This window comes from Neovison vison, chromosome 10 (assembly GCF_020171115.1).
Source record: "Neovison vison isolate M4711 chromosome 10, ASM_NN_V1, whole genome shotgun sequence".
Classification (NCBI taxonomy): Eukaryota; Metazoa; Chordata; class Mammalia; order Carnivora; family Mustelidae; genus Neogale; species Neogale vison.
The window spans coordinates 13,285,403-13,304,497 of NC_058100.1; the positions used below are offsets into that span (position 1 = coordinate 13,285,403).

Consider the following 19,095-nt stretch of genomic DNA (forward strand, 5'->3'; position numbering starts at 1 on the left):
ACAACTAAAGGGAAAGAAGCCTGAAGTGCTTACGTGGGGGATCACAGCCCTGTAAGAAAAGTCTGGTCTAACATCCTGGCCTCTTCATCCCAGCAGAGAGGGTTTCCCCATATTGTGTTTTGTTCTCTGGAAAAAGACATGAAATTCTCTTTCTTTTCTATGTCAGGCCCCTGTCATAGGAGGCGCCTCTCTCAACGGCTTCCTGCAGGACGAGGTTTGAGGTCCTTCACCATCCTTGTTAAGCCCCCACCTCGATGTTCCTCTTATAATCCCTTCTTCAGCGCACTCGGAGGTCGTCTAGCAGGATGCGGAGAATATCTCAGAATGCGCCACGTGTGGAAAAGAAGGGAGATTGCTTCCCTTGTTCTGGTCACTATTTTTAATGCAAACTATTTACTTTTGGCAGCAGCCACATCACACCATTGGGTCATAGTAAACTTTTTATAAAATAAAACCTTTGTCCTGACACAAACCGTTAAGTCAGATTTTCCATCCCCAATCCTTTCTGGAATGACATGGAATAGAGAGACAGAAATGAAGGGGGGCAAAAAGGAAAGAGAAGGTAGGTTTATCTAGCCGCATGGTTCTCTAACTTCAGCCTACATTAGAAACATATGGAGGGCTTACTAAATAAAACACAGATTGCTAAGCCCTAACCCCCCAGACTTTCTGATCTAATAGAGACGAGATGGGGGCCCAAGAATTTGCATTTCTGACATATTCCTAGGCGATGCACAAGCTGCTGGTCGACTCTGCGAACCAGAGCTCTGGTCTACATTTATGCGATTCATTCTTGAACCTAAATGCAAATTGCACATTATCTCAGTTAATTTTGAACTTCTTATTTGACCTTGACCTTAGGTTTTAGCCTCTTGGAAGCTCTCTGAATCCTGTTTGCTACTCAACATATATGCTATTTATCAGGGTGATGGTAACATCATTAAATCACCTAGAGCCAAAACCATAACCTCTTGCTGGATCTTTGGGTCCTTCTTTCCTGGTTGGCCCTGTTTCTTTAATCAACACTCTGTGGTTTAATCAACACTCCTTATATACAGCAGAAAAAAGTAGTTCACTACTTTGAGGTGTGAGGCCCAGTTTAGTTCAGGAGTCTTGCCCATTTTGCCACTGACAATCGAATCTGGTGGTCCCTTAGGTTTCTTTGAAGATCCCCATAGGGCTTGCCAAGTGCCTTTGGAAATTGTTAATGCAACAAAAAATTTTCATAGGCTTTGAAGTCAGGCAAACATAAACTAGCACTTACTGGATTTGTGATTTTCTTATTTATGGAATGGGTTAATAAAACTCACCTTCTATGGTTGTTAATAGAATTAAATAACACATGAGTAGGGAAAGCATCTATCACATTGCTGGTATTCAATAAATGTGAATTATTATAATTATGTTCCTTATCTGGTCAAAATCTTCCAGAGGCTTCCACTGTCTAGTGAATAAACTCCAAATCCCATAGTTTAGTATTTAAGACATAACTTGCTACTAATCTATCAGCCTAGACTTGCCTCTCATCCCTAGAAATCTAAACCCTATCCCTAAAACATATATTCCATGTCCCAACTCTGCATTTAGACTAGAATCCCTATGAGTATGCCTTCCCCACTCTCCCGGTTTTTACTTAAAAACAAAAACAAGCTTAACAATCACAAAAACCTTCTTACTTTTCAGCTCAGCTTTTCAATGAAATGGTTACTTTCACTCTGAAATCCCTTTTCTCGTCCGAGCCCCTCAGCAATCACTGTGTGTGCCAAGTATTCAGCCCCTTGCACACCGGCCTCAAGGGTAATCCTGCCTGTGCGTAAACGTCCATTTCTTCCAAGGGAATAACCAGCTACTAAAAGAGAGGGAAACATGCACTAATTTACATCCCCATAATCCCTGTGCTCTAGTTTGCTGACCCTGGAGGCTTAAAGAATTCAGATTCATTTATTTAATTTTAGAGATCTGACTCTCGGGATTGAAATCTTGCTTCCATCAACCTTTCCTCTCCTGCAAAAAGACAAACAGAACCCACTCCCGAAGATGTTTCTTGGCTTTTCTGCAGAAGGAACAGGTGATTCTCTGATATACCCTTTGCATTGACTGTGGAGGAGATGTCTGTCCACAAGAAAAAAAACCGAAAGCAACCTATAAGTTCTATAATATTTTATATGATCAGTTCATTAGTTTGGTTATTGACTCATTTGTTGAATAATTGCTGGGCACCTTATACGTGTATGAGTCTTCATTTATTCATCCCTTCCAATGTGTTTCATAGCTCACTTCTCCAGGCGAATTCAACCGCTCTGAAGCACTTGTTGTGAGCAAGGCATTACCCTTCTGTCAGGGACAGTAAGATGGTCCCCGTTCCTAAAAGAATCCATGCTCTAGTAAGGGAATGGGGTCTCTCAACAACTGAAAGTCCTGCCTTCACGGGCCACAGTGAGGTCATGTTGCAGGGCATGACCGGGAACAGGGAGATAACTATCACCAAAGTGACAGGTAACTACTAACGTCGGAAAGGCTAGCAAGAACCCTGGGCACTGTGAGAACACAGGCCACATCATAGAGACGTCCAGGCTCATTACAAAAGAGAACAAATAAATGTCATCTTCCTTTCTCTGCAGGGCTCCTTCACCCATCCTAAGCACCGGAAGCTTGAACTTAGAGTTTGCCCCGGAAGTACATTAATGTACTTGGTACCTTAGCTCTTGGAACAGAGCACTACAAACTGGGTGGTTTAAAAGAGCAGAAATGAACTCTCTCACGGTCCTGGGGGTCAGAAGTCAGAAAGCAATATGTTGGCTGGGCCATGTTTCCTGGGATACCTCCAGAAGGGGATCCTTTCTTACCTCTCTCAGTACCTGGTGTTTTGCTGGCAATCTTTGGCATTTGTTGGTTTGAAGCTACCTAACTTCGATCTCTACCTTTGTCTCACATGGCATTGTCTCTGTGTGTCTCTGTCTTTACATGGTCATCTTCTTATAAGAACACTGATCATACAGAATGAGGGCTCTACCCCCTACCACAATAGGACCTCATTTTGACCTAACCGATTGTATCTATAATGACCCTATTTCCAAGAAAGGTCACCTTCTGATGTCCCGGGGATTACAACTTCAGCATGTCTTTTTTTGAGGGAGCACAATTAAACTATCACAATAAGTGTTCGTATGTTACACTGGGCTGAGTATGTTCCAAATGCTCTGACCATGAAGTGCTTCAAAACAAAGGACGTTCTGGCTCTTTCTTATTCTTCCACAAAGTATGCCACTGAATTTGCACAGTCCGTTCTTGGCAAATGCTTGTTGACTAGCAGACTTCATTAGAAAGACACACACAATCAAGTGATAAATAAGCCCTTGAACAATCCACCGTTTACACTATAAATTTGGAATTTTATGCACACACATCACAGAGATTATGTGTATGTGTATCTCTATACCATATTTTATGCATATGACAAGGAGGAGAGAAAGAATTATCAGTGTAAGCAACTTTATACTGTCTTTTCCTTTTCTATTTAATGTATTTCACTGTGGAATGAAAATAAGGGAGAAAAAGCAAGAAAAGAATTTTCAAGTAATAGAAAGTAGGGCTTTATGGAGAATCAGAAGTACGGAAAAGGTTTCTTTTCTTCCCCTGAGGCATAAATGTAGCTCTCTGTTCCTGCTCGCCTGCAGGCTCCTTGAACGACGCTGGGTCACTTTAGGGTGCTTAACACACAGACAGACCGCCTGATGATCCTTCAGAAGTGGCTTAACGGACCCAATACTTATCTTGCTTCTCCCATCGCCCTGTCTTGTAATTGCCCTGGCTGCTTTGAAATCGCATCCCTCTAAGAGGAGGTGGTAATGTATACCTCACAAGAGCTTCGAGAGGGCCTGGAGAGTAGACTCCCATGGAGTACAGATCAGCTTCAAAAGAAAGACACACATAAAAATACAGTGTCTCTGGGTCTCAGATATCTACATTATTGTGTCACTAGAGTAAGTCTTTCTCTGTAAGGCACAGAGTTCCTGTATTATACATATCCGTGTGCAATTAGGATAAAGAAGGGCATATATAGATCTCTAATGACCTTTATGGAAATGTTGCCGGAGAGGTCTTCAAGCTACACATATACACACAAACACACATACACACATAGGAAAGCCTTGCCTCTGTGATGAACACACCTTATAATTCTCTATTGTTTTCTTCCACTTTTTTTTCATTCTCTACAGATGGGCCTTTGTGCTGACTGCCCGTACGCATAAACAAGTAAATTCATTTCCACAGGTCTGAGGGATGAAGGAGTCCTTTGTGTGAACACAAAGTCTTTCAGATGTCACAGCTCAAGAGCATTCAGAAGACCATCCCCTACGAATCACACAGCAGAGGAAAAAGAAAAGATTCAGCTGAGCAAAAGTCACATCGGGGCAGGCTAGAAAGAGACGTGTGCAGGCCAACAGTTAGCGACAGCATCTGAAGGGAAACTAGGTCAAGACCTCAAGTCACGCCTATCCTGGAGGCTGGACCGCACAGCCTAGGACTGCGGATTTTGATAATTCCAGTTGTTTCCTGCTGTGGCAAGAAGGAGTCTCCCCCAACAAGACTGCAAGCTCTCTGGGGCCTATCTTCTGATTTTTTTCGACTGATCTCCCTTTCCAAGTCCACTCTGACTTGACACCAACACACACGCATACTGGAAAACCATACTTCTAACACCCTTTCCTACTTCCTGGCTCCCAACAACACATATGGCCTACATTACAATTTAAGTCCCTTCTTAGATTCAGTCGAGCACTTTAATTTAGGGGGTGAGATTATAAAGCAAGGAGTCGAAAAATAAAATAATGACTCCGGTTTTTCTGCAGACATAGAGTTTATGGGTTACCTAAGAATATCAGTTTCACGAATCTCTTATGTAATATATATATTTTTTTACCTACATCATTCTTATCCACTTAACCAGCACTAGCTCTGAATAAATAACAAAAAAAATGGGTAGATATATGTTTCTTTCTCGATAGTTAGATATCTTTAAAACAAATGTAGCAAAATTTCCAAATCCAAATAAAGGAAAAAATATTTCTCAGAAGAGTCCCCCTCATGATATTACACACTTATTTCACAACATTTCCTTGCCCTTGAATCTCATTTTGAAATACGTCTTCAGTTCCTTGGAAAACATGTGTTGAACACCCACCGCGTACCACGTACCGTTCCGGGAATCTGTCCCCAGGGTTGAAGGTAAAGCAGGTAGAGGAAGGGCAGAAGATCAAGTACAGCCAAATGATGAAGGGCCTGGGGGGAAGCATGCAGTGGAGCGTGGGGGTAGGAAATGTTGGGAAGAGGGGCCCTGAGATGTCAGGGCGGCCACGAAGGACCATGTGGGCGGAGGGCACAGTGGCCAGAGTTCAGGAGGGAGTAAAGGCAGGTGTCGGAGGTGTAGCCAGGAGGAGGAGGCGCGGGGGAGGGGCCCGAGTGAGGGCAGAAAGCACAGGGGGCGGTGGTGCTGGAGGCCCAGCAAGAAACAGGCCCCCACACAGTAAGGGCTTTGGCTCCTTGGTGATGTGAGGTGAGAAGCCATCACAGGGCTTTCAACAGGGGACTGAGATCTGACCCACATCTCAGTGGGAATCGGTCTTAACTACACATACACACACACTCTAAGGAGGTCAGGGGGCAGCAGCCAGGCCAGGGGGCCACACCTGGACCGGCCAGGACGCTACCGCAAAGGCTAGAGGCAAAAACTCCTTGGATGAGAGTAGCAGCCGCAGAGATGAGAAGAGGCTGGATTTCAGATCTGTCTTTGAAAACCAGCTATCACGTAGGAAAATTAATTACTTTTCAATTTCCTCTTCACCAGAACTTCGGCAGTTTCCAAAAATTAACACCACCTTTCAGAGGTTCGGATCTGTTTCCATTGAAGGAATTCCCAATTATGTATTTGTAGGCTCTGAACCCAGCTCTAGAGGAGAGGTTTTCAAAACAAAAAACAAAGAAAATCCCGAGCACTGTGAATATCAAGAAATAAACATACATCCTCCCTCGGAACCATCTTTTGCCCTAGTGAAGGTTGTCCAACAGTTGGCAGACATTAAGATTTTTTAAAACGGAGCCTTACGAAGCAAACAAGGAGCTGCTCCCCACGAGCCCGCCCTGCCCCCCGATAACAGGAAGTCGGTCTGATGAGACCTCACCCCACCAGACATGAGCGACAAAATCACACAGTGGTGTCATCCTCACAAGCCATGTCTAGGGGAAATATAAACCATGTTCTGGATGATAAGCAAAACCCTGAGAGTAATGCACTCTCCATGCATCCAACATGCCAGACCCTCCCGTGCATCTCCTCCCCGTGACTCGTTAGAACCATGATCTCCATTTTATGATGAAAAACTGAGGCTCAGAGACATGAATAGTTTGTAAGACCAAAACGCTAATAAATAAGAAGAGGCAGAAGATGACCCCAACCCCTTACCCCTACACTCCCCCCACCCACCCCGCAACACCCCTCCACAAAGATTCTCTTCTTTCCTGCCTGGAGCTGCTCCTCAGCGGCAGAGTGAGACCAACAGGAGCGGAACTGAGTTGAAAATAGTATTTTAGGAGGCGCTGAAGCGAACTCCCGGGGCAGCCACCGAGAGCCTGACCCCACAGCAATGGAGACCGGAGGGAGTTTTCATTTTTACGAGACTGTGAGCAGATCAAAAATTGAAGAGGCTGTTTCTTACAAACGTTCAAACCCGACGCTTTGGCAACTATAGTAATAATATGAGAGTAACCATTGAGCCGAAGTACATTGTGCTAGGAGTTTCCACGCATTCCGTGTTCGCTTTACGAAGTCCTGGCCAAGGAGGTGTTTTTACTCACATTTTACTGATGTGGAAATTGGCTCAGTGATGTGACTTCCTCAGACTCTCCGGAGGGGCGAAACCACACCTTGAACTCCCAATGGCCCCACCCCAGGGCCTGCGTTCTTCCTGCGAGTGTGGGCAAGTGGTCCAGAGCATGGCCTGTGGGGCCAGACTGCCCGGGTTCGAATTCTACCTCTGCAAGGGCCTGGGCAAGTTACTCGACTTCTCTGCGCCTCAGTTTCCTCTTTTGTAAAAGGAGGGTAAGAACCCACCTCAGAGGCTTATTAAAAGGATTGAATGACTCCATCTATATAAAACACTTAAATCGTGCCTAGCATACAGTGTGCCCTGTGTGTTGGTGATAATTATCAATATCATTACACAATCATATTCCACAAAAGGAACATGGAATTATTAGTAACTCTTGCATGACTATCCACGTTTCTTTCAATACAGTGGGGTACTACTATTTGCACAACTTTTGGGGTCCCGTCTGCTCTCATGGTTAACATTGAGTAACGTCATGACTTAACCCGAATGATAATAATCCGATTTCCCCATGAGGCAAGCCTGTCGTTCGATCAGTTTGAAAAAACCAGAGATATTAATAGCCTCGTGCAAACAAAGTGTTTATTATATATACCTCATGGCTTTTTTTTTTTTTTTTAAGCAGGTCACTCTACTGTGTGTCTCCAATGTGGCGCCAGAGTCAGGATCAGCATTAAGGGGATTGTATGCTGTAAAATTCTGCACAACAGAAGCACAGTATAACTTTTTTTTCAGTAGCACATTTTGCAAGTCTAACTTAACAGACAGTCGGTTTTTTTGGCTGACTTCTTTTTATTTTACACACCCTTGGGCAATATGAGAAATGAAAACTGAACTCTGTGTGTGTGTGTGTGTGTGTGCATAGGAACACATGCATGTGCATGTGGTTGGGGTTCAGAAAAGGGGGCAATTCTTATTAACCCCATCAGTGCCATGCTCCCCACAGTGACGGAACCTCACCCTTTGAGTCCCTTCAAAAGCAGACTCAAGCCATTAACCTTGCATTTTCACTGTAAAGCCTCAGGGTGTGCATATTTTAAAATATTTTGCAGAGATTATATATGTATATATAAAATTATATACACACACACATATATATATATAACATACATATGTATTCTATATATTACATAAATAAGATTCAGAATTCCTCTGAAATCCACTTGAGTTTATTTTGTCTCAGCACATTTATCTTCTACTAACCAACAGGCACCCATCAGCAGACTGTACTCTCCCAAGCTCTCTGCCACCAACACTAACGGTCTCATACCAGCGCCATGCAAGAAGATGACCTTTTTCTCCCAATGTTTTATGATATATGAGCATATGACATCACCTTGTCTCCCAAGGAGTGTTTTTGCATGATTTTATTAGTGGCCTGAAGCTAACAAATTAATCTTAAAAATAATCTGGCAACTGACTTGGGCGGGTAATTCTGTTAGGGCTCTTCCTCTTCAAGGAATCAAAGATTTTGAAGCCAAAATCGAAGAGATGACATGGAAGGAATTGAACCAGGACATGTTGAGTGCCCACTCTCCATCTGGGAGGTAGAGACATTGTTTAATGTCACCCTTCCAATAAATACCAAGCTAATCAGGAATTGTTAAGGAAACTTAGGTCACAATACTCTTGCCATTGAACCTGCCACCATGTTACCTTGTAAAGGGTGAAAAAAGAGCATAGATGAAGCCATCGAATCCCGGGGTATTAGCGCACACACTGAAACGCAGTAAAAGCAGTCCCAACATGATTAAAGAAATCGCTGTGCATATTAACTAACCAAATCTGCTCTGATCTCAGTCTGATATATTCAGATATCCCTGCTGTAAATATTGTTGGGCTCAAGGGAATCTCTTGATTCAGACAGATGGTTTCACCCAAGGAGTCCAACCCGATGCCAGGCTGCCCCCCAGCTGGGGGAAAAAAAATGAATTCTGAGGCATTTCTCTGGATCCTCCCAGCTTTTGCTTTAAGAGTACTTTGGGAATATCTCTATTAGTGGAAAGACTGTACTGATGAGACACAGTGTCAGATAACGGATTGTTATTTGAGGCCATGAAATTTTGGGGTAGCTTGTTATTCAGTGACTAGATTGTCAAAACAGTCATGAAGGTACAAGTCTTACTATCCTAGAGGTGGTCAAGTTTGAAACGCGCAGTTAGTTTGGAAAGGGTGTGAGTTAGTGAGGGGAAGCTAGAAATATCTGAAAGCTACAAGGTCCTTTGAGGTCAGTACAGCTAACGTTAAGTATTGGTTGGTGGTCTCATGGCACCATGAAGTCATGACTGCCCTTAAATAAGTTATTAATTTCTTGGACCCTCATTTCTTCACTTGTAAAATTGGGAATTTTTCCCAGTCCAAGATGGCAGGTGCCTTTGCTCAAGTTGGTGATATTCATTTTGAAGAATGTTTCTCTTCCCTATCTATTCTCTCTCTTATAACTCTGGGCATGATTTTAATCGTAAACGTAGGAGCAGGTTAATCAGAGAAAGATGTGTTCAAATTTCCAAATGAGCTGAGAGCTATTTTCCAGATTGTAGGTTCGAAGGCATTCCCAGAGCACTGGAGCTTTATCTGATCGTATTCCAATAAAGGCCGCCTTTGGCATAAAGCTTTAAAAACGTGGTAAGGGTCATTCCCATTTGGAAAAGGTTCAGTTTGTGTCTTTTTTCCCCTCTTCTTTTTCTTCATCTATCAAAGTGCTTTATCCCCCTCATGTTCCCTCCAGCATTGGTGTAGACTTGAAGTCATTGCACAATTCCACCAGTACATGCTGTTTACAGTCCGTCGACATCAGCAAAGTCAGAGCAGGGGGACAGTAAGGCTTTATTTTACCACCATCCATCAAAGTTCTGACAGACTATTCTGTAGAGAGAGGAGAGCCGTGAGAACTCCAAGTCCCCTCGCCAAGCTAAATGTGACTTCCACAGAAGCTCGGGTGTCCTAAAGCTCCCAGGAGAGGAGAATCAACACACACACAGCCCCGGACAAGACAAACTGTGGACTCACTCACAGAAAAGCTATCTTATCCAGCCTGGTATTCTGACTCTAGAAGGATACCTGTATAGATCCTATGGGACAGAACAACCACCAAACCCTGCCTGAAATCTGGGATTCCCAATGGAGAAGAATAATGTGCATATCCAAAGATCTGAGAGCCTTTGCAAACCACACCTGTCCAGATGCAGGTTTTTAATTTTTTTTTTTTCCCTCTAAGGAGAATTGGAATCTAGAGAAAGGGACTGTGGACGGGCCTTATAAAAGTTCCCACAGGGCTTTCATACTTGGGGGAGCACCAGCACCTACCCATGAACTTGCATGTGCACATACTTATACACACACATTCTCCCCCTGCATAAAACAAATGCCCTGAGGAATTCTAATAAATTATCCATTCAACCATCTGAACAGCCTGAGAACCTATTCATAGCCCTCCTACCCTTCTTTTTCTAGGGAGTAGAATGCCAGTTGCGTGTCAAATATACAGTAATCAAAGGGCATCTGGAAACTTCAGAGGCTTTGTTCTTCTGAATAGTGGAGCTTTCGAAATAGCAAAAGATCTCCTTGTGTAAGCACCAAGCCTTGCCCCCCCCACAAGATAACGTGTCAGCAGTTTCAGACGTGAAACTCTGAAATTTTATTGCATGTATTCAGTTTCCTGAATATCATCTAACCTCACCTTCATAATTCAAGGCTCTTAAAGCACCAATTTCCGTACCGGGGCTAGAAGAGGGGAAAAAAAATAAATAAACTCCCTCTTCTGGAAGGATGTCCTTACTCTCAGAGACCGTCTCATCGCCAGGAAGGGATGTGTCCCTCGAGGCTGGTCATGTAGAGGACCTTTAGTGAAGGTCATGTAGAGGACCTTTAGTGAAGGTCCTCTACATGAAGGCTGCAGAGATGCCACATGGCTGCTGAAGGCAAGTGGAAAGTCAGAGAACAAGCCAAAAATGGGACTCCAAATAAAGACACCACAGCAGACGTCAGGAGCCCGGTGGGATGCCATAGCTGTCAGGGCTGGGTTAGCTATCAACAGGGAAAGATTTAGAAAAAGGGCCCGCAACAAGCACCACGTTCATTCTATGATCTGATTTTCGGGGCCAGCATCATCGAGGTGTGTGGGCAAAAATCCAAGTCTAAAGGATCATCCGCTTCTGTCAAAGCATCCACCCCCAGCCCTCCCCTTCTAATTCAGCGCTTCTGATTTCTTGTGGTCCTAGAGACGACCCCCCCTGGTCACAAGTGAATAAAGGGCCAAAGGCTGCCTTTCCACGAACTCAGCTGTGTGTGTGTGTGCTTCGTGTCTTCTGTGACGGTGGTCAGGGGTCTCCGACTTACTTCCTAGCCGTGTTTCAGGAGGGGAGACCGCTGCCTTGTTGAGCTCCCCATAGATGAGGAATTGTTTCCTTCCTTCCCTGCCCTCTAAAACCACCTCCTTCCAGTTCCTGTTTTCAGGGACAGAGAACGAGCCCATGCTCACCCTCTTCACACAACACGCTTCTGTCTTGGGCTGTTCCTCTTCCAACTGGGGACTCCTATCTGTGCAGATCTTACTGCTCCAGTGACGGGAGAGCCCGTGTGGCAGGAACCTTCCAGAAGGTACACAGCCACTAAGAAGTCACTGAGGAAGAATTCACTAAAGGTCCTCTACATGACCAGCCTCGAGGGACACATCCCTTCCTGGCGAGGAGATGGTCTCTGAGAGTAAGGCAAGTGCTCAAGTTAATTCTGCCCTTACCAGAGGCCGCTCCTTGGAGCACAGGGTCAGGGGCCCAAGAGTAACAGTGACTTGGCAGCTTAGCTTAGGGGCAACAAGATGTAAGAGATCTGCCTTCAACTGATTGAAGTCAGACCACTGAAATGGAGCCAGAGAGGATATTCCATGATGCTATCCTCCATACACAAGACATATAAAGGCAATTTTTTAAAAAGATTTTATTTATTTATTTGACAGAGAGAGAGAGAGATCACAAGTAGGCAGAGAGGCAGGCAGAGAGAGAAGGGAATCAGGCTCCCTGCTGAGCAGAGAGCCCCTTGAGGGGCTCGATCCCAGGAACCTGAGATCATGACCTGAGCTGAAGGCAGAGGATTAACCTACTGAGCCACCCAGGCGCCCCATATAAAGGCAATTTAATTGAGAAAGAAGAAAAGAGAGAACATGGAATCATGTTTTTGGTTGTTGTTTTGTTTTGTTTTGTTTTTTTAATTACCTTGAATTATCTATCTGGCTACCTTTGCCCTAGCTTCTTTTTCCGAGAACCCAGTCTTTGTTTTCCCTCCAGATACCAATCCACTCTCTGGCTGGCCTGGTCACTCTTGTTTTCCTTCTCTTCTGGCTGATACCCAGGCAATGAGGAAGGGAATGCATGAGGTGTAGTGAGAAGCGGGCACCTGGGAGTCACAGCTGAACTGGGGTAGCCACCTTGCCCCTTCCTAGCTGTGTTGATCCTGGCCAAGGGACTTACTTTCTCTTTGACTCAGCATCTGCCTCTGTGAAAAGGAGGAAGAACACAGTAGTCAAAAGAATACCTTCAATGGGTGAATGCGGTCAAAAATGTCGAAACTTCCAGTAATAAGATAGATAAATCCTGGGGGTACAAGATACAGCATGGGGACTACAGCCAACCACGCTGTAGCATGTATTTGAAAGTTGCTCAGAGAGTACATCTTGAAAGTCCTCACCACAGGGGGGAAAAATTGTGTAACTATGGGAAGTGATCAATGTAAACTGAACTTACTGTGGTAGACATTTTGCAATACAGACATATGTCAAATCACTACGTTGTACCCCTTAAACTAGTATCATATTATACTGCTATTATATTTCAGTCATTTCTATAAAAGAAAAGAATACCTCACCATGCCAGCCTCGCAGTAGAACCGTGAGTATTAAAGGAGACAATACTTAAAACATGCTTAACAGAGTCTCTGGTACTCAGGAAGCCCACACTGACGCTATCGTAGGTGACCAGAAGCAATGGCTTCCCTCACGGTGCTCTCAGAACATGCACCAAGATTTGAGGTCCTCCAAGAAGAGGTCCTTGGGGATTCATTTTAATAAGTAAGAATTAGCTTTCATGAACACACATGTAAACTAGTACTTGAAGACTCTTTTTAGAACTTTTAAAACCTACTCTCTGCAACCTCAGACACAACATTGATTAGCGTGGTAATTCCTCATTCTCATAACAAACACAAAGAAAATTCTCATCCAAAGTATCGACGTTTCCAAGTGATTAGAATCCAGAACAACTAGAAGTTTCTACCTACAGATGTCAATATCTTTCTTTTCCTCAAGTAAGTCCCGTTTTTAGTCATACAGTCACCCATGCCTCCTCCTTAGCATCATGGTTCTCTGGTGTGTTCTTGACCCTTAGTTTCCCTCAGACACTCTCCCTGGAGGACGAGCTTCTCCCAGTCTCCTCTCACCCCCAGTCTCTCCCGAGCACCATCTACAAGGTGCCCCTCAATGGGCCCCTTCAAGGCTGTGTTTTTGAATGGGTTGCTCCTCTGTCGAGAATGATCGTCCCTCATCCTGTTTTAACCATGCTTCTCAAGGCCCTGGTCCGATGTCAACTCCCTGGTGAAAGCTCTTCAACTCTGCCCTCTACACACACCGTTCCTGTCACCCTACGACCCGCGGAAGTCACTCGTGCACAGGTCTGCCTCCCTCCTCAGACTCAGGGCTTTTTGAAAGTGTTCCCAAGTGCATTCGAATCACCCCAAGGTCTTGTGAAAACCGTAGATTCTGCTCTACATTGTGTTTGTTCAGACTCAGCGAGGCTGGGATGACGCAGGAGGTTCTGCATCTCCCTCAGCTTCTAGACAATGCAGTCTACTGCCCTGTAATCCACTTGAGAAGCTTTTAAGAGCCTTTCAGAAATGTCAGTGACTTGGCACTTCCTCTTCCTCTTCATTCTCCTTCTCATCATTTTTTTTTTAAGATTTTTACTTATTTATTTGACAGACAGAGATCCCAAGTAGGCAGAGAGAGAGGAAGAGAAGCAGGCTCCCCGCTGAGCAGAGAACCCGACGCGGGGCTCGATCCCAGGACCCTGAGATCATGACCTGAGCCGAAGGCAGAGGCTTTAACCCACTGAGCCACCCAGGTGCCCCGTCATCATCATCTTTTAACACAGGTGCCCAGCACCTGTACTTAGAGAGATGAAAGCGATGTCAGGGCTGCCTGAAATAATGGAGGGCAGAGGCAGACAGGAAATGGGGCTGGGGGGAGCGGTACAGAGAAGGAGGTTAGCGAAGGGGCAGGAGATAGGGAAGAGGGGACAAAAAGAGGGAAAATTATAGGGAGAGAGGGGACAATAGAAAGGCCAACACTGTCTGACTTTCCAGGTTGGGGAGGTGGATTTCTGGTTGCCATCCCTCCCGGGGTGGGGGGTGCCCCAGCCATTTATGCCACCAGAGAAATGTGCTCAGACCTTCACCACTTCTTTCTAAAGGTTCTTCCTTCCCGACCGATTGAGGAATGAGGTACCGAGAGCAAAGGAATAACAAATGAGTCTCCCTCACGATTGTGAGTGTCCAGAATGGTTTTTGTCACAACGGCAGAAAGGATTTTTACCTTAAGACTTCAAACTAACTGTTCACCAAACCACGTACACGAAAGTTACCTGGTAGAGTTCGATCCGTTGTTCGGGCACTCTGGCTTTCGGGTTCTGTAAACGAAAGACTCTGAACTCTGCTTTCACCAAGTTGGATGCATTCTTCTCCATCGCCGAGACGTCGAAGCGGACGATTCTGAAGTAGGGTCTGTAGAAAGTGGGCGGGATGGCATCTGTAAAAAGGGCAATCATTGAAAATGATAAAATCCATTATTCTCTCAAAAAGGACCCTGAGGCACGAGATCGTCTCAAGAAAACATACGGGAAATATCTACAGAAGGATTTCGTTTCCAAGGGCCAATTTAATACCATTAACAATTTAACCAGAGGGGGAAAAAATAAATAAACATGTGCATTTGGTTACAGGAGTCACAGATTAATAGAGATTAACAAACCACTTCCAACTCCGTTCGAGGGCATGCCGTTAACCCCATCCTTTGAAAGTTGACAGAGCCGTGGAAAATCCTAGACGGTTGTGAACCGGAGCAAGATTGTGACAGTTGATGCCTGGAGAGAGCTGTCGGGCTTACATACACTTAATCAGATGTGCCAAGAAAATAGCTCCTAATGGCAAGCAGTCTGCCCATGGATTTTTTTTCCTTGAAGTTTTGGCATCCGAATCCTCTGCTCTATCCAGGTTCGTGCATTGCATCTTTTTTGGCTTCAATAGTTTGGTTTTTTCACACACATATGACCAAATATACCCTCTAGTTAAGTTAAGAAAATTTGAATTTAAAAAGATAATAATAATAACATCCAAATACAAGTTATCTGGTCTGATGAGGAGAAAGACACGAAGAGTCCGCCCCAACACCTTCAATTCTAAGCTGAAACACACAGAGGCAGATAGTACACAACAATTTCAAGTTCACGGGTTGCTAGAGGTTTGCTGTTATTTTACAGTCATTTGCCACTGCCTTTGAACAAGCACGTGAGCTTCTCCAACAAAACCCAAGCGGGTCCCCATCCCGACCACGCAGTTCAGACCCGGCATCCGTGTATGGAGCCTGTACACTGCGCAGGCCACTTGTTCCAGATTTTTCTACAATTCTCCTCCCAGATCTTCTGCAAACTTTCCTTCATTATTCCGGAATGTTCCATCCAAACTGGGTAGCTCCAGTCCTTTCTACCCTCTTCTCAAATGTGTAGCTTCGTTACAACATAATCATTCACAGTTGTTTATGGCTTTTTACAAGTGTTTTTATGACTTCTGCATTATGTTTGTTTATTTTGTTTTCCCCTGTGGAAATTTTGAGAATCTTGAGGGCAGAGACCAGATTTGCCAGGTCTTCCTCCCCGCCCCTGCAAACCCTACAACCCTGGACAGGGCCCCCTGCACACTTGGAATTCACCAACCATCCCCTTTTGGCATGGTTGGTCATCAGTAGGAGTCTTGAAAGACTCGGCCATCTGGCTATTGGCAAGACTAACTTCTTATTAAATAAACTAGCCATCTTGCCGATCTTCAAATAGAAATAAATACCTTTCATGATTTCTTGGGAAACCCGTGCCCTGACGATGAGACTGGAACAGGTAACAAGCCACTATACATTGTGTATATAAGTAGCTTGCGATTAAATGCATAATTAGGCTTCCTGTTCACGGTTACTTTGTAAAGTGATAACTAGTTAGATTTCTTCGTTTCCCCCCTCTTGTCCATATCCCCAAATTTGATTCAGCAGGGAGATATGGCTAGTGTTGAGGTGAGGGAAACACCACTCACTTGATGTCACTCTAGAATCTCCCATATGCAAGATTTTCCCTGAGAAGCAGGGGAAAAAAAAAAAAAAGGCAAGAACATGCGACCATTTGCTGATCTTAAGAGCTCAGCACTCTTTTCCCTCAAGGGGGTTTACCCCATCCCTCTCCCCGCGTCCTGGGACTCCCAGAAAGCCACTTTTGGGGAAGGGGTGAATTCCCAGCCACGCTCCGCACCATGACTGCCAAAGGACCTTGTGAATGGAAGCTTTGTAGCTCGTGAGCCAGGAGTCTCCGAAACAAACAAACAAACAAAATAAAAACCCCCAAAAATCTAAAGCATCCAGGTGTCAGAAAAAAGAAAGTATTCATGCGGACACAGCGATGGCCCAGCACACTACAACTGTGAGGGAGTCGGGGACGGTGTTCAGGTGGACAGACATGCCTTCAAGCAACCCCGGTTTCTGGACCCCCGAGCGCTGCAATTTGAAAAGGTCACACCGCTGGGCTGCTGGGAAGAAATCGATCTTTCTCTCCTCTGGGACGTGCCGCCCCCCTCACCCCCACCAGGTGATTGGAGCAGCTGGTCATGGCCTGACCAGCTGAGCCACAAACAGGCGGAGGCCCAGCCCAGAAGCTGGAGCCAGGCTGGAGCCAGGTTCTCCGGCTTCCTATACCCTCCAGGCTGGCCAGAACCTTCCACAGGCCTAATGGCTGAATTCGTCTTCCCATGGCCCCCCCCATTAGACAGCAGAAGCTTCAGACACGCTCTGAAGCAGCATCCGGAGGAGCAAAGCCCATTCGGCGCGTTTTCCCCTCCACGTTCTGCGGAAGCCCCACAGGCCTGTTCCTCTTCCCCAAACACCCATCGTTCACACCCACCCGCCCAATCTCATCCTCCATCGAGTTTGTAAATAAGTGCTCTTGAGATTTATTTTTATTCTCTTTTGTGTTTATTAAACTTGGAGCAATTCCCCCCCCCCTTCTGGTCTTCTGCCCAAACTCACTCTCTCTTTTTAGGGCTGCTTCAGACCACGAGGTCAATTTTGTTTCTTCTTCTTCTAAGCAAATTGTCCAATGATCCTGTCCGAGGCTTTTGAGCTCTAAAGGGGCGTTTGCAAATATTTACAGGAGCAGCTTGATGGTTAAGTGCAGCTGTTCTGCTCAGCTCCCTATACACTGGCGAACGGCCCTCCGCCCCTCTGGCTCTTAGAACCCCTTCCGCTAGTTCTGTTTCAAGACCTGATAACACAAATCTGCATTTGCGGGGGGGTGGGGGGGTGGTCTTGCTTTAGAAGCAGAAGGAGCTCAGACACCAGGAGAGGACCCCAGAGCAGCCCCCACCAGCAACTCTGCTTTGGTCTCTAACCACAGGGAAGGGACCCGGCCAGGAGGAAGCCGCAGCCTCCCCCACACCCTTGCTCCAGGACACGGGGCCAGGAGATCCCTCGATAAAGACTGTTGACCAGAAAGAACTGGTGACTGCTTCCAAGGGCCAGCTGCAGCTGTCCCCTGCTGTCATCTGCTACGGGACGCAGCCCCCTGCCTGGCTGAGGAACTTGAGTGACTTGGCAAATGTTTCTGCATTGGGGCGGGGAGGGGGGGTAGAGAAAGAGTCACAGCAAATTGCTCTGGCCTGGGCTGTGACCCTCCCCTTGCTTCATAAAAGCTTCTGTAGGCCCAGTGTGGGCAGGGCCGACAGTGGGCCATCGACACCCAGCCGGGGGACGGGGCCGGCTCGCTCCGGGAGCCAAAGCAGCCGGGTGGGGATGTAATGGCTTATGCAGCCCTAATCCACCCACTTCGCCTTGGAGGGATGGAGCTTTTTCCTCTGCCTTCTCCAAGAACTCATTTCCCCCGTTGGAATGGGAGTTCTCCCCAAAGTCCTCTGTAATTCCAATCCCAGCTCCTACTCCCCAGCCAGGTGGTCAGGTACTTGGGCTTGACCTCTGCCAGCTTACCCACACTCACATCCTGTTTGGCTCCTGCCTCTCCATTTCTGACCCACTTTTTTTTTTTTTTTTTGGTTCAATCAAATTGATTTTCCTGCAACCCTTTGGATCAGACCACCAGGCTGATTCTCTGCCTCCTCCCGTGCTTTTTCCCGTGGGCCTGCTTCTCAGGGAAAATCTTGCACATGGGAGATTCCCAAATGACATCAAGTGAATGGTGTTTCCCTCGTCTCAACACTGGCCATATCTCCCTGCTGAATCAAATTTGGGGGAATGGACAAGAAGGGGGGAAATGAGGAAATCTAACTAGTTATCACTTTACAAAGTAACCGTGAACAGCCTAAATACGCATGTAATCACAAGGTACTTAAATAAGCAATGTATACTGACTTGTTATCTGTTCCAATAGCTTATTATGTATTATCTTCTCCTGAAGTAAACGCCTCCTGAAGTAAACGCCTCCAGCCCAGGAATCTTTACATACAGTTCTTTGATTCATCACAGCCCAGGGCCTGCGGCATGGACGTGTGATCAGACAGTCACACAGAGTTCCCATGCTCAGAAAAGCATCATACTCGAGTTTAATGCTCTACAGTTGCCATCTTGAAATCCTTAATAATTTCATCTTTGAATTGAGGCTTTAGAAGGGAAGTCTGTTGGGACAAATGAGATGTACACAGGGGGTGTAAAGCCTTGGCTCGTAAGCTATTCCATCTCTCATTACCTGCGGACCTTCCTATGATTGGTCCTCAGCCCGCTAGCCCTCACCCCTCTAAGGCCCCCAGCCTCCCCTGGGAGAGTCGGGGTCAGGCACACACCATTGAACCCTCTCAGGGCACACAGCAGCTGTTTCCACCTGAGGCTCACAGCGTGGCCGTGCATTCAGAGGGCACCTCTTGCCCACTGTGACCCAGGTTACCAAGCACCCTGCAGGTTTGC

At 45.7% G+C, this 19,095-nt stretch overlaps 1 protein-coding gene across 3 annotated transcripts in view; it reads right to left on the reverse strand.

Moving 5' to 3' along the window:
• The window catches only part of TGFB2 (transforming growth factor beta 2), a 79,790-nt gene that overhangs the window by 15,535 nt on the left and 45,160 nt on the right, over nucleotides 1-19,095 (reverse strand). For all 3 annotated transcript variants that reach the window (XM_044266819.1, XM_044266821.1, XM_044266820.1), the window contains one exon: nucleotides 14,516-14,679. In XM_044266819.1, coding sequence (XP_044122754.1) covers nucleotides 14,516-14,679 — 164 coding nt within the window. The remainder of the gene's footprint in view (nucleotides 1-14,515; nucleotides 14,680-19,095) is intronic.